At 39.6% G+C, this 16,476-nt stretch overlaps 1 protein-coding gene across 3 annotated transcripts in view; it reads right to left on the bottom strand.

Annotated features, from left to right (window-relative positions):
- SLC12A1 (solute carrier family 12 member 1) overlaps nucleotides 1-16,476 on the bottom strand; it is a gene marked incomplete at both ends in the record, with an annotated part of 83,565 nt that overhangs the window by 23,161 nt on the left and 43,928 nt on the right. For all 3 annotated transcript variants that reach the window (XM_080807407.1, XM_080807405.1, XM_080807406.1), the window contains 3 exons: nucleotides 5,264-5,346; nucleotides 9,007-9,113; nucleotides 11,769-11,909. In XM_080807407.1, coding sequence (XP_080663533.1) covers nucleotides 5,264-5,346; nucleotides 9,007-9,113; nucleotides 11,769-11,909 — 331 coding nt within the window. The remainder of the gene's footprint in view (nucleotides 1-5,263; nucleotides 5,347-9,006; nucleotides 9,114-11,768; nucleotides 11,910-16,476) is intronic.

Genomic DNA, 16,476 nt, shown 5'->3' with positions numbered 1-16,476 from the left:
TTATAAATCGGCATTGTATGGTAACCAACCGGAGGGACAATAGTTTGAAATTCAACTTACTCGTCATGATTGCCTCGAATGTTCTATTCCCAGCCTTTTTTTTTTTTTCTTTAAAGATGTTTTTAGAAACAGGTGGGAGCCTACACATTACAATTCACTTTGAATCTCAAGGATACAGAACAGTCAATTACCTGACAGCAGAAGAGGGAGTGGGGAAACCCACTGAGGAATCTCGTCCCTTCCCACTTCACAGCAACCTTTCTCTTTATTAATTATTAAATTATGATTCTTTCCTGGGTCAATCAGCTCAGAGCTGTAAATGCTCACATGAATCAATGTGACTTACCCCAGGTGATGTCTCGCCGAATTGAAGGCAGGAAGCAATCCTGCAGTGGTCGTCTTCCAATCAAATAATTATTTACTACACCGCCATCTGTCTTTATTTTGCTAAGCCACTCCAGCAGACACGGCAGAATCCCCGTGCTCTGAGATGGTCATAAATCGTGCAGTACTTACACGGAACACTTGACCGCAATAGACTGCGGATCACGTTTCATCACTTTATTCCTACCAGGACAATGTGCACGCTTTGTTGTAGTTGGCAAACTTGCTAAATACCTCTGGGAATCGAACAATATGAAATATCGCATTTTTGGGTGTTGTCAGGCAATAAATTAGTTTATTAAGAGAAACTATCAGCCATCGGTATTGGAAGATTTGTTGCAGTATACATGTTAGAATGTTATGAGCATCGATCTTATTTATATACAATAGTTATTCTCCTCACATAAGCCCGTGACACAGTATAGAAATAATTGTCATTAGCTGGTAAATTACCTATAAAGCTGATTTCTATTCACTGCTTTATTAACTACAGTATATGGGCACTCTGAATTGCTAATATTTCCTTTAAATTATAATCTGTGATGACACTGTGGTGCCTGTGTTGGAAAAGCTATGATGATAATCATTAACATAGTGTAATGCAATACTTAAGATTTATCAGGCTCTTATTAAGCCCTATATTACAGTATAATATAATGAAACACAAGCTTATTTCTTCCAATTCAAAATCTAATATGAGGTTGGTGTCATAAATTACATAAACTTCAAAACAATGCATGGAAATGTGGCATAAAGTTAATTTCTATCATTATGCTGTTGTTTTTCTGCACGTTCTTCACGTATTGGTACAACACCGTTTTTTGTTTACTCTAGATAATCGGTACTTAGAATTATTTTATTAGCATCCAACTGTATTTTCCCTTTCTTGACTAAGAAGCAGAAAGATTTCAACATCAAAGTTGATATAAATTGGATACATCCCATGGGAAATTAAAAGGGGATGCAGTTCACTGCCAGGATTCTTCCAGAAATACTACAAAATTTGCTTGCTGTATCGCCTTACAGGACTAAATTGATGGTGCGCTTTGGTGGATGGAGCGGTAAAGGTGGGAACATTATTTTCCAGCTACAACACATCTTTCGGCTGGAAGAGGTCAACATAATGTACAGAGCAAATGTGTAATCTAAACACAAATTGAATTTTGTATTCTCATTTTTTAGATGGGAAAACATAGCACAAAAGACAGAAAAGAGCACAGTGTAGAAAGTTAGCAATCCAACAAGTCTCTTATTAGATTTTTGTAACTGTCCTTAATGTCATGTCTATCTTATCATAGATAGGCAGCTCCCCTCTTCCCCTTAAAGGAATTGTTCCATTCCCATATCTCAGATTTCACCATTGGCTCTCTTTATCTTAGTCATTGTCTTCTTTAGATCTCCTTAAAAGTTAGAATAGTGGTTTTAAACAGACATAGATTTGAATCTTACTTCTACCAATTGCTAGCCTTGTGAATCTTGGGGGAAATCTCAATTTATTAGCTATAAAATGAGGACAAAGATAGTATTTTCTCTGTAGGGTAGTTGGGATGACAAGTGTTATATGTGAACAGGAAGCATACACATGGCACATAATAACTGCTCAAAAATAGTTAAGGGCACCTGGCTGGGCACAGAGCATGTGACTCCTGATCCAGGGGTTGTGAGTTCAACCCCACTTTGGGCATGGAGCCTACTTTTAAAAAATGCTAACTGTTGTTGCTGCTAATGTATTAAGTTCTATTAGAAAGAGCTATAAATTAATCATGAACACTGAGTGGGAATTAGTATATCCATCTGGAGATGTAAAATGTCCATAAAAGAGAACAGGGGCATAAAAAAGAAACCTGAAGGCTCCAGAGTATCGTCTTTGCTACAGTTTTGCACCGGATAGACTCTCAGTTTCACTTTTAAAGCTCTTCATACATAATCGTAGAGTATACATGTCAGACAGTGGTTCTCTAGCCTATATAAACGCTTGATCTCCAATTTCATCTTTCTCCTCTTCCCTTACAACTCACCAGAATGGCTGCCTCAGAAAGTTCACCTAATCCTCTCACACTACCTTCTGTTATGATGAAGACAATCCTACATGGCCAGATAGAATTTGGACCGTCAGGCACCAGCACTCCCAGATCTCTTACAGGCTGTTCCTTTCTGCTGAACCGATCCAGGAAAATCCCGAGTCTCCTCTACCTGGAGATCAAATGCCCCTAGACAAAATCTGGACAACCAGCAAGACTGCTGCACCTTCAAAAAGAACTGAGAGCAATTTTTTCCTCCTGTTTCAGGTCCCCTCTTCCATCCATATCCTTGCCTTGATTCATCCTGTTCCTCCAGAATCTTACTCCATGGGTCATCCTTCATTTTAATTAATTAATTAATTAATTAATTAATTTTTTACCTCCTCCTTCAATCTCCTGCATTCTCTTGAGCCCATTTCCTCAGTCTGAAAACATCCCCCTCTCCTCCATTCTCAGGTCGATGGGTCTTCCTATGGTCAATCTCCTCAATCTCATTCGTCTCCGTTGCATACAGACTTCTCAAAGCGGTGGGTCACACCCATATTCTCTGCTTCGTCATCTCATATTTTGTGTTCAACCTACTGCAGTCTGGAGCCTGCCAACACCGCTCTGCAGATACTAGTCTCACTAAGATTATATGTGCCTTGTTAACCGCATTTCATTCACCATCTTACCTGTGTTTCCTGCTCTGTTTGACAATAATGGTGATTCTTATTCTGAGCACACTGCTCCCATGGCTTCGGTGACACCACAGGCTCCTGGTTCCTTTCACTTTCTGAAAGCTCCTTTCCTTTTCCTTCTTTGGGGTCTCTCTCTCTGTGTCTTGTGGCTCCTGACTACATGCACTCTTTGGATTATTTTTTCCAGTGTTGTTGTTTCAATTTTCACCTGAACTATGATGTCTTCTGTATCGGTCTACTCGGCTTGCCATAACATATACCACAGACTGAGTGCTTAAACAACAGACATTTATTCTCTCACAGCTCTGGAGGCTAGAAATCCAAGACCAAGGTGTTGGCAGGGTGGTTTCATTCTGAAGCCTCACTCCTTGGATGGTAGATAGTTGTCTTCTTCCTTTCCTCTGTGCTTGTCTGTGTCTTAATCTTCTCTTTTCATAACAACACCAGCCATATTGGGTTAACTCACTCTAGTGATCTTATTTTATCTGATTTACCTCTTAAAAGACCTTATCTCCAAATACAGTCACATTCTGAGGTTAGGACTTCACCATAGAATTCACAGAAATTAGTTTGGTCCATAACATCTCCTAAATCTACATCTCCAGCTCATATTTCTCCTTTAAAACCAGGACTGTCTAAATGCCTACTGGACATTTCTGGTAAAATTTCCCACAAGAGATTATTTAAGCCCACTCTTCCTCTGTGTTTCCCATTTCCACAGGCAGCGCCACCATTCATGTAGTCAGCCAAGGGGTCTTTTTTTCATTCCTCCCTCTCCAGTATCCCACACATTCAACCAACTCCCAGATGTTGCTCTCTGGACCTCCAAAGTACTCCTGTCCTTTCCTCTCCTCTCCATTCCTGGCTTTAGTTCAGGCTGTCACCTTCTCTGCCTTTGATTATCATACAAATCTTTTTTATTTTTGATTTGCTTCGCTGTTTCCATTATAGTCCCCTTTGAGTCCACGTCCCCTCAATGAAATCTCTTCAATGGTTCCTCATTGTCTGAAGAACATGCCTACACTTTTTAATATGGCAAATGAAGCTTTTAAAATTAGGATCTTGTATCAGCAGCCTCAAATTTCACATTGTCTGTTCATACTTTCTACTTCAGGAACATGAATCTGCTTCGGGTAGCCCACATATTCCATTCTTCCTTAAACTCATGTATTTACACCTTTGTTGATTCTCTCCTCTTTGCCAGGAATGCTGTTCCTCAAACTCTCTCATTTCTCTCTCGCCTACCATTGTCTAGTTAACTCCACTCATCTCTAGAGTAATTTCTTCCAGAAAGACTTCTTGGAGTAAGAGGCCCCCCTCTCTTTCCCATAATACTCTATCGATATGCTTATTAGCACATGAGCGATAATGCCCATTCCCATTTCTAGGCTGTGTGTCTCTTGAAGATACAGACTTTTATTAGCCTTGGTTTACCTAGCACTGTCATTTACACCATGTCTGGTGCACAAGAGACACCTGAAAAAATATCCCTTTGTTTTAGTCTCCGTCATCGGTGGACTCTATTTTGAAGTTCATCTAAAGAGGTAAGTCACGAATGAGGGCCCTGTCCCAATATTTCAATGACTCTTTAGATGTGTCCTTTATTTCATACATAAGAGGGTATGTTTAAACTCTTAAGATTAAACAAGTGTACTAAATCCTCTACAGGGAAAAGCAGAACCACTAATCTGAATTAGTGTTTCTGCCTTGGACTTAGATTAGTGATTCACAGCATGATACACTCAGGCTCATTTCCATGTTAGCGGCAAACCAGATCATAGTCTCTTAAAAACAAAATACATGGTTCCTCAAAGAAAGAATTAATCTTTATTTTCTCAAACATCTTGCAGAAATTAATTTGGCAGTTATTTTACCAAAGGTGTTTATTTTCAATGATGCTGGCTTTGTGGTTTTGTGATAGGAAGAATAATTTATGATTGCTCTGGATTACTCTATATTTCTATATATTTCTGTAGCAGGACAAAGGACTTTTATGTTAGCAATGGGAAAAGCACTGGGGAAGTGGACACACTTCAAGTCAGCACAAGAATAAGGAAGCTCCATCATTGGGGGTTTTGTCTATGTTGTACACTGCTCTATCCCCAACACCTAGAGAAAGGCCAGGCATGGAGTAGGTGCTCAATAAATATTTGTTGGTTGAATAAAGAAAGTACATACCTTGCACTTGAAGAACCTGAGAGATGTCAAACCCTTGGCTGATTCTTACTATGACCACACCAATCTCAAAGTCAAACGCATCACTGAAAGTGGAAGCAAAGTAGTTAGGGATTTGAAAGACTCCTTTAATCCTAAGGATTTGTACTAATAATAAGAGAGCCTACGAGTCTCAATTCTAAGATTTTAATGTAACTAAGCTATGAAAATTCACTTTAGAATATAGACAAGAGCTGACGCCTCTTCTGTTAGTTTGTTTTTTTCCCTTTCTGCCTTTTAAAAAGGTATTCTGGATAAAGGTAATTAATTCATTTACTCTGGAATCAAATTATTCAAATAATACTGTCACCTAGAATTTTGATTAAGAACTTGTCACATACTTTTAAAATAATTGTTTCTTTTCTAATGTAAGCACATATTTAGAACAGAGAGTTTCCAGTCTGCAAAGACCCTTTGAAATTACCAGCCAAATCTCTACTTATTGAGAAAGTATCCTACAACATTGCTGACGTCAAGTTGCTGGTTAAAGATACATCCAGTTCCTCCAAAGAATGTTCACCGTTGGCTCTGAGCAGACCATTTCAAGCAATGCTTTTTCATGACAATCCTTTGCCATTAAGGTTGGTTGTTGCCTTCTCTACACTCAATCCAACAGAATTAGGTTATCTATAAGGTAAAGAAAAGCTCTTTCTTATGTGTCTATTCTTCTAGAATATTGTTTTCTCTGCTTCTAAATATGGGTTAAACAAATTAGTACTTTGAGTTTATTTAAAAATTTCTCCTCAGAGGTTCCCTTGTTCAGTCTCAAATGGATCTAAAGCCTAACCCCCTTCCCACTGAATGTCACCCTCTACCAGGAATAATGCAGTTTGTGATTGTCTCACCACAGGCAAACAAGTTTTGATTAGCCAAAGTGAACCTGAATTTTCAAATAACGATATAAGTAAATTCAGTGTAATATGAACATTCATTCAAAATTTAAACCATAAGTGATTGTCACTGAGCAACATGGACCCATTCGAGCAAAAGTTGTTATAAAATAAATTTCTGAGAAATCTTGTTTCTAATTGTCCTTGAGTATAAAAAGTGGACCACGTGTTCCACAAATAATATTTGGGTCCTGTGTCAGGCAGGATAATTTTAAACCCTCCAAAGACATCCACATTCTCATCCCTGGAACCTCTGAATATGTCACCTTCCATGGTGAAAGGAACTTTGCCCATGTGATTAAACTAGGGACCTTGAGATGAGGAGATTAACCTAGATTATCTGTCAGGGCTCTGTGTCTTTTATCACCAGGCTCCTTAAAGAACGTTGGGGAAGTAGGAGAGGAGGTCAGAATAATAATGAGAAGGATATGACCCATCAGAGCTTTGAAGATGAAGGAAGAGGGCCAGGAGCAGTGGGCTGCTTCTAGAATTTAGGAAAGGCAAAGCTAGGGATTCTCTCTTAGAGCTTCCAGAAGAGAATAGCCCACAGTTTAGCCCACACCTCGAAGTTAGCCCATTGAATTAGTATCAGACTTTTAGCCCATACATCCATAGGCTATGAAATTTGTGTTGTTTTAAACCACCAAGTCTGCGGTAATTTTTTTACAGCTGCCAGTGAAAACTAACACAGACTCTAATTAAAATTAAACCATATCTAAGAATATTATAAACATTTAAAATCTTTTATTCAGAGAAAAATGAGAAATACTATACTATTGTAATAATACCCCTATTTAACAATAATACCATGCTTTTAGTCAAAACAAAACTAAACTAAACTGAATGGAAGGGAAATATATTGACCTCACTGCTATGGTACTAAAGTCATTTAACTTTACTAGACCAGCTAAGTTTTATACTAGTACAAATTTGAGCCACCTTAACATTGAACTTTATTACCAAGAAGACCAATTATTAATTTGGTATAAAAGCCAGAAGTCTCCTTGGCCTAATATTACTGGGTTTGATTATTTAGGTCCTTTTTAATTTCTAGAATGTTTGGGACAGTGGGGAGGTTGGAAGATGACCCCAGATAAATTTTGTTATCAACTATTGGACGTTTAATCACTGAAGGTTTGCATATGTCTTCCTGTTTGCATTAATCCTTTTCTTCCCAAAGATGAAGAAGAAATTTCTTTCCTTTGCATGCCTCTCCGCCAGTGGTAAACATGAAATTTTACTGAACAATCTGGATTACAGAAAGCAGATCTGATCTATTACCAAAAATGGTCAGTGACTGACTGTGATTATAAATATATCAAAATGCTGGTTGCTGAGCACGGTAAAATTCTGACCCTGATCACCTGCTTTGGCCTTAATCTGCTGAACTCAAGGTAGATGGCAGCATGAGGCATCCAGGCTTCGTACCCTTGGGGAACACAATTTGGGAGAACGCATTTAATACACAGGTTCTCTATGTTAGGAAGATTTTTACGTGAATTTCTGTTTGGTCAGTAATGTGTATAAATTTCAGAAGATGAAAATGGTCTTCTTATACGTCTTTTCAGCAAACTAATACTAGAATGCTTTTGTAATACTCCCCAAATCTCCCCCAGATAATGATAAATACGAAGCTTGTTCTAGCAGGGGCCAGCGACACAGCCTGGTGTAAGGAGTACTGTGTATGTATATGTTTGTTTTGAAGGGGTGAGGATTTCTTTCCTGTGTATTACAGATTTTTAAAGTGCAGTTGGACTTCTCAGGGCACACTCTCTGCCCTGTGGTGTGGAATCAGAGAAAAAGCCAGACTCCAGACTGGAAATGTTCCATTTTCAGAGCTGTTGACAAAAGAGGGCTGTTACCATAGCTAACACTGCCCCCCGTGAGACAAATTCGGTTAAACATGTTCAAGACCGGAAGAAAGGCTCAGTTTTCTAGAATGGTCACTGAGGACACTCTGAGCCTTTCTGTATGTGAAGAATTTGTTTTCTCTTATTCAGAAGAAGGAACCAAGCCAGATAATAATTCGGCTCTACATATACTTTCGGAGGCAGCAGAGCATTGTGGTCATGAGTCTAAACTTTCAATTCAATAGCCCTGGGTGGGAATTCCAGCTCTGTCATAACACTGTCATTTTCTGCAGCCTAATTAATTTTTAACGTCTGTATCTCTACTTATAAAACCACAACAGTATTTGTACTACAAAGGCCTCTCATGAGAATTAAACGGGATAATTCATGTCAAGGACACTAGCCTGCGACCTGCTAGTCTTTTGGGGACTATCATTATTGCCCTTGTCCCAAGACTTCCTCGATGTTTAGATATGAGATATCACGTCCCACTGAAAACTCACTTTTTGTTCTTAGACCAACACAGAAGCATCTATACATGACAGCCGCAGTTCAGCAGATGGGGAGCCGAGGCTCTGGGGTAGTAAATTCCTGATCCAAGCCTCAGGAGAAGACAATGACGCAGCAGGGTACACCGGCCAACCCAAGATTCTTGGTGTTTTGAATGACCATTTCCTTTCTCACCTAGCTGTCCTTTGCTCTTAATCTTGTGAATAGGTTTCAAGATCGTAATGCTTAATATTTACCTTTTCCTGTGACATCGAGTTTCCCCCACGCTGCCTCCTCTGATGCTATGATCCCATGCAGTCCTACTTGTGGCAGTGTTTTTTCACTTTGGTAAAGAACTCAGGGTACCAGGGGAATGAATGCCCTCTTCTCAGGCAATTTCATCTACAAGAGCGTCTGTTATGTACTGCCCTGTTTAGTGCTTTGTAAACAAGAACACGTCTCGAAAGCCATCACTTACTGTATGATTCCCACATAGTTCTCAATCTCTGTCAAGGGAGCTTTCCTCCAGTTTTTTTTATATCCAATCACCAGAGTGTTTGGTTTCATTCTTCCTAAGCCCGAGGCCTAAACAGAGGAGATAAACACATGGGCAATCCTTTCCATACCAGGAAACTACCACAGCAAATGAAGAATAATGTCCACAAGAGCACTGAAGTAATGTCCGGAAGATTTCTGAAGATGAGATTACATTTTAGTGCATGTCCTTCATGCCCGTACCCAAGCATAAAATAGAAAGATTAGTTCTAAATCATCTCAGCCATAAATGGATTTTAGATGACAGAAATGTAGCTTTTCTAAATTAGCAGTCATTTGCATTTCTTCTGACACACTCATTAAAATGGTTCAATAATTTAAAATCAAGTGAGGGTCGGCTTAACCGTTGGCATGCATGTTGTAACTTAGTGGTTTAAAGCTCATTTCCACCTGTTTTACCCATAATGTCATTAGCAATAAAATCCATGTTTGGAAAAATGCTTAGATGCAAGCATCACTGAAACTTTAACTTCCATTATTTCGTGGAGAGTAAGTGAGCTATGTCTCCAGGACCTCATCCTCTCGCAGGACAGTATCGTAAGCAGTCATCTTCCACTGCAGTTTTTACTCCCCCAATTAGGTGGTGGGCTATGGCTTCCGGTTAATTAAACTTCACTCAGCAATATTATTGAGCACCTATTAATTGCAGAATGTTAGGGTGGGTGCTGCGGAAGAGCAGTGAGGCATAGTCTTCGGCCCTAAAGAGATTAGAATACTGTGAAGGAGGCAAGATATGCATAGATAATTATAATTCAAGGGTACACGCAGTAGGAGCTCCTATGGAAGCAAAAGGGAAGAAACCTTGAATTCCAGCTGTGGGCTCATGGCTGGCTTCAAGGGAGAGGTGAGATCTCACCATTACAGTTTGGTGAGAGGTTGACAGGCACAGAAAGGAGAGTGGAGGGAGTGAAGGAAGGACACTTTGGATCACAGGAAGAGTGAAACCAGTGACCAGAGTGGGACATGTTAAAGGGGGCAGTAGCAAGCAGGAGGAGATGGGAATCAATGGGAGGGTTCCTGCCGCCATATTTGTTGTGTTTCTCCCGGAATTGTACAGGTAGCAGGACAGCTCCTTAGCGCTCTCATTCGGTGCTCAGCAGGATAGAGCTTGTCTTTTCTGTGACTGCAGTCTGGGGAATGTGATCATTTGTCCTGTCTTTTTTTTTTTTTTTTAAGATTTTATTTATTTATTTGACAGAGATCACAAGTAGGCAGAGAGGCAGGCAGAGAGAGAGAGGCAGGGGAAGCAGGCTCCCTGCTGAGCAGAGAGCCCCATGTGGGGCTCGATCCCAGGACCCTGGGATCATGACCAGAGCTGAAGGCAGAGGCTTTAACCCACTGAGCCACCCAGGTGCCCCTTGTCCTATCCTTTTGTCCTGGAACCGGAGTGTACTCCACTTTTCTTTGAGCAAATCCAAGTGAACAAGCTTTCTGCATTGTTAATTTTTTTGTTTTACAGTTTCTTCCAGATTCATATAAGAATTGTTTTCCAGACCCATCTTTTCTCTCCCTGCTTATTCCATGTTAGTCCACCCATTCCTCCCTGAAAATTTTATTTACCAATCTTTTGTGATAATTTTACCTGATATCTGTAGCATTCTCAACATATTTCGCCAAAGAGCTACTGAAAAGTAACTCGCTACAAAAGAAATCAGCCTCTTAAAAGCGCATCTATTCCCATGGCTTAACAAATTCATAACAGATGAAAAGATGCTCACTGGGGGTAATAGGTCTTTCAGAAACGGTTTCTCTGCATGTGCAGCTACTTTGCAAGAGTTCTTCAGGAATATTAGAGACAGGAATGCACCAAATGCTCTTAATTTCCAAAATATGACGGTTTAATCAATTTTTTTTCTTTCCAGCCTGCATAAGCATCAGAGTCCCTGGACACTGCCCTGAATTCTGACACTCCTAGAAATGGTAACTCTGAAAGCGAGTACGTCACTTGGTATATGTAGAATTAGGGCTTTCCAACCATATTAAAGGCAAAATGTTTAGAAAGCCAAGCCCTACAGTTTCTTGGGGTCTCCTTGGATTGTTTTAAGGATACCTCACCATTCTAAGTTATGATCAGGCCTCAGGAAAGATTCTATGTACTTATTATGGAATCGAGGAAAAAGGAAAGAATAAGGGAGAAAAGATAGAGCTGTGGGTTTTAGCATGCAGCCACAGAGATTATTAAATTTTATTCAACATTCTGGAAATAATTTAGGAGGATAGGGAGACTTTATGCCCAGATCACCACACGTTTATTCAGTGGAAACTAGCAGCTTGCCCTCGTGCCATTTGCAGGAGAAAAAAGGAGCAGAATGCCTGACTTGAGCATTGCTATATGCAATATGAAATGCAAAAATAGTTTGAAGTTTTAATAGGATCCTGAATGTCGTCAACCATCAGAACAAATTTGCATTTCAATAAGTGTGGGGACAGAATGTATGCTGGTGGCCAAAGGCAACCTCATTTTCCATTTCCAGCGTATCATCCATAGTTCATTGTAATAGAACCTCTCTGCTTTTGTTTCAGCTTTGTCTCTCCTCAGGAATTCCAAATGAATTCCTTAAGCATCTGCATTGATCTCTGGGCCTGCGCTGTCTAACTGGAGCCATTCGCTCAATGGGAGCTTCATTAACGGGGGAGGCTAATCGTCTTTTGCCTCCGTACTCATTCCCTCAATGCCAGTCTTACCTGAAGGAGACTTCGGACGCCATCTCGGAAACAGTCTGCCGCCACCGCAGCATAAAAAGCCTTGATTTTGTTCTTTATAAGCCAGGCCTGCTTTTTTGCCATGCCACTGTTCATCTCTTTAACACACAGCTTGCGCGGTCCCTGTACAACACGATGAAATATTGGTTAGAAGCCCTGCTGTTATCCGACGCGCTGCTGATGTTTTCTAAAGGACAAAAATAGCCAGCAATGCCCCATGGAGTTAAGAAATGGGAAAGAGGGGGAAACACCTCACTAAACAGGGTTCACGCAGATTGAACCTTGTGGAGTGGGTCTGTGCTGCTCCCATCACTCACTTGCCACCCAGACTGTCCAGATGCATTAACACCTGCTTAATTAACTGCCTCATGCCAATGGAATAAAGAGCCGAGGGCATCATAGCGCAGGAAAATGAAAATGCGACTGAAGAAATTCAGGAAAAATAACACGATCAAACTGTGACTCAACAGTAAAAGGCATGTTTAGTTACACTAAGGGAATCTCAGCTAGATCCCAATTTGAAGAAATGGACTGAGCTCCTGGGAGCAGAACGTGGTGGGTTCTAAGTTCTACCATGAACTACCACATCTTGACAATTCTACTAGGCCCATTCATTGCTTTTTGTGTGTGGTAAAATCACCCTTGCATCACTTTTCCTTGTGTAATGTTGACTTATTCCCACCCAGATAAATTAAGATATCCCTCCACCCAAAGAATTTGGTGAGAACAGAGGTTCACAAGTCTATAGCATAGGAAGAATAGTAGAGCTGAAGAGAGAGGGAGACAGGTGTTCTCGTGGCAGATGAAACGGCTTATAATTTTAAGATTTGAGTTCTGGAAACTCATTTTAACTAAAATTTTGATTTTTTTCCTTCTTCCCCAAAAGTCCAAGCTAACTCTTTTCTTTGTAAATTTCAAAGCAAACCCCAAAAGTGTTTCTGATGATCTATAATACGGCTGATAAGCTAAAGAATCTGCTACTATTTTCCTAGGAAAATTCTTTCAACTCATGGAGAGATTAGGTATGCTGTTGAATTGTCTTAGATTTCTTACAAGCCACTTGGGATCTTGATGAAATGCAGTGTGTAGGTCTGGAATGAGCCTTAAGATTCTGCATTCTAGGGGAGCCTGGGTGGCTCAATGGGCTAAGCCTCTGCCTTCAGGTTGGGTCATGATCCCAGAGCCCTGGGATGGAGGCCTGCATCAGGCTCTCTGCTGAGCGGGGAGCCTGTTCCCCCCGCCCCCCCGCCTGCCTCTCTGCCTACTTGTGATCTCTGTCTGTCAAATAAATAAATAAAATCTTTAAAAAAAAATCTGCATTCTAACAAACCCACAGGTGACACGGATGCTGCTGGTCCTCAGGCCATGCTCAGGGCCACAGTCTTAGAGGGTATTAGATTGGAAAGGGCTTGAAATGTATGAGAAAGATGCCAGGCTTCGTGGTCTGCAAAACTGGTTTCAAATCTGAGTGTGGCCACTTTGAAGTATTATTTCTGTGTTTTGGTCGATTTTTCTCAAAACAGGGGTAAAATCTCTATCCTGTAAGGTTGTTTTGAATAGTAATGATAAACTGTCTAGTCTGATGTCTCAAAGATAGTAGGTACTCCTCCAAAGTTGGATGATTTTTATTATCATAAATGAGTGCTTACGATCTCATGGAAGCCCCAGACTTATTTCCACCACTGTGTTTGCTCTACGACAGAGTGCTAAACTGGAAGCCAGAGCGTTGGGTGTAGATCTAGCTCTCACACTGACTGGCTGGTACCCTGGTGCCATGTATCGTCTCCTGGTGTGGGTTTTACATCTATAAAAATAAGGGAATTTTCTAGTTCATTATTGCCGAGTATGGTGGGCCCTGTCCATCTGCTGCTGAGCGTATGAGGTATGTCCGGTCCACACTGAGATGTACTGGAAATGGAAAATACACACTGGAAAGAAAAATGTTAAATATCTCATTAAAGTTTTTATAGTGTGCATATTGAAATAATAACATTTAGGACGCATGACATTAAATAAAATCTATTAAAATTAACTATTCTTGTCTCCTTAAATTTGCTTTTTCCAATGGCTACTAGAAAATTTTAAATTACATATGTGACACATATTATATTGCTATTCCATAATACTAGATGATCTCTGTGATCACTTCCATTTTAACATTTTATTTGAATTCGATCAGATTCCTTATGTACTTGTTTTTACCAGTATATTTTCTAGAACTTGCCAACTTTTTAAAAGATTTTTCAAAAACAGTTTGGGTGACTTACATTAAAGTTAAAAAACAAGAGACTTCAATGAAGACGGGCTAGAGGGCAGTAGTTATGAAACCAGAAGACCTAACCTAAAGAAACATATGTCATTATGGATCAAATTTTGCTCAGGGTTCTAGAACGTCAGTGCATTTTGAACCATTAGTTCTCCTTGGGCTTTCTAGACTCTGTCGACAAACAGCAAAGAAAGAAGATATATTTTATTCAGGAAAATTCGATGGTAACCCTGAGACAGAAGAATAACCAGCAGCTGGAAAAGGTATTGGGCCATCAGTATATTGAGTTGTACCACAATAACTATGAGCCCCTGGGGAAAGTGGCATTTATTTAAATAAATACAGTCTAATGTATGTCTATTATTGCCACAAAAATCCAGATTAAGCATTAATTGTGACAGAAAGATTTACATTAATGCCTAAATTTGCCATACTGAGAAGTCATAAAAATATTTCAGGCAGAATCTCTCTTTGCTAAAAGCGATTATAATATCTTTGTAGCACACTTATGAATGTGAGACAAGGCTGCAACACAAATGAAGTAGGGAAAAACAAACTAACAAAGAGAGAAGACATACTGGAATATAATTATTCAACATTCAAATTTATCATAGTCACCAAAATGGATTTTGTCACTCAATTAAAATATTAGAGAGATTAACTCAGTGAGGCTCCAAAATAAGAATGCGTAAATTAATTTAGAATTTGAACAAAAAAGCTCCAAAAATCTTATATATATTATAACTTTGACATTGATCAAGAAAAGGGTAAACAAATTCTATTTAGTCTACAGAAGTAGTTGATGTGATGTTACTTCCAAAAAATGAGAATTATGAAAAGAATTTGCAAAGGAGTTCCAATATCATTAGTATCAAATAGAGAAATTTGGGCTAAAAGCAAGTTCTTTCCAGCTTTCCTTTTTCAAGACACTGAGAGTCTTGCTGCTCTGTCTTTGTTTTCATTGTCACTCTGGTTGGAACGGTGGGAGAGAGAATTTTTCCTTTCTGTTTTGGTCCATATTTCGTCTCGCCTTGTGCCTAGTGCCCATTCATAGGTCATTTCATTTTCCCTGCACCGGGCCATGTCACTATCTTACACACATTGTAACAGAGACTCGATGGCTGAAGAAGAATAGATGCATCTATAAACATGCATCGACTTGGTGGTTGTGAACTTCGAGATTAAAGAGGTTGAAGGGGCACCTGGGTGGCTCAGTGGGTTAAGCCTGCTTTCGGCTCAGGTCATGATCTGAGGGTCCTGGGATTGAGCCCCACATCGGGCTCTCTGCTTAGCAGGGAGCCTGCGTCCCCCTCTCTCTCTGCCTGCCTCTCTGCCTACTTGCCATCTCTCTCTCTTTGTCAAATAAATAAATAAAATCTTAAAAAAAAAAAAAGGGTTGAAGAGAGAAGCAAAAATGAGAGTTGTAGTTTCCCCGGGTTTGTCTGTCCTTGAAATGCACAGGATTTGGTTGCATCCCCTGGCTTTTCTGAAGAGCATCTTTGAGTTCCAATAGAGCTTTAGGTTTTATTAAGATATTTTATAAATTTGGGATGCCTGGATGGCTCAGTCGCTAAGCATCTGCTTTCGGCTCAGGTCCTGATCCCAGGGTCCTGGGATCGAACTCTGCATTGGGCTCCCTGCTCGGCGGGAAGCCTGCTTTCCCTCTCCTAGTCCCCTGCTTGTGTTCCCTCTCTCACTGTGTCTCTCTCTGTCAAATAAATAAATAAAATCTTTAAAAAAAAAGAAGATATTTTATAAATTTTAAGAAAAAAGAGAAAGGGAAACAGTAAGGGTGAAATTTTGTTAAAAGGAGGTCTACATGAGGAAGCTAGTCAAAAACTATTATCTCCTTTACCATGAAAGGAAAGAACGGGACAATCAAAGTTTAAAGGACGTGAGAGAGTAGGAAACATTAATCAAAACAGACCTACATCTTGGTACATTTAGGTGAACTGAGTAGAAGAATACCAATAAACCTCAGATAACATTGCCTTTGGAGAGGGAGAGAGCCATGAAGTGGTTATAACAGGGACTTGAGTTGATGATGGTTTATTTCGTTTTAAAAGTGAGTAGGAACATCCATGACAAAAATGTTAACAGTCATTAATTAAAATGAGTAGAATATGGGTGTCGTTTAATTTTATATAGTTTACTCATATGAAATTGCCCATGTTCCACAGTTTTGACTGACAAAAGTGTAAATTTCATATGATTCAATCTACTATTTTTCTTAATGTTTCAAAATAAAAAAATGGAAGCAATCTTAAAAAAAAATTTATTTTTCAGCCACCAGGGCAACAAAATGTACTTAAAAGATGCTACTGCACCCTTGAAAGCCTTTTACAACTTTAAGACAAACCAAATTTAGCAAAGAGGTAAGTGTTGCATTTGGGGGACAAAAAAGGCTTTATCTAATTTGCCTTC

Source organism: Martes martes, assembly GCF_963455335.1.
Source record: "Martes martes genome assembly, chromosome: 7".
Lineage (NCBI taxonomy): Eukaryota > Metazoa > Chordata > Mammalia > Carnivora > Mustelidae > Martes > Martes martes.
The sequence above is the reverse complement of the archived record's forward strand: the minus strand, read 5'-3'. Positions and strand labels throughout refer to the sequence as shown.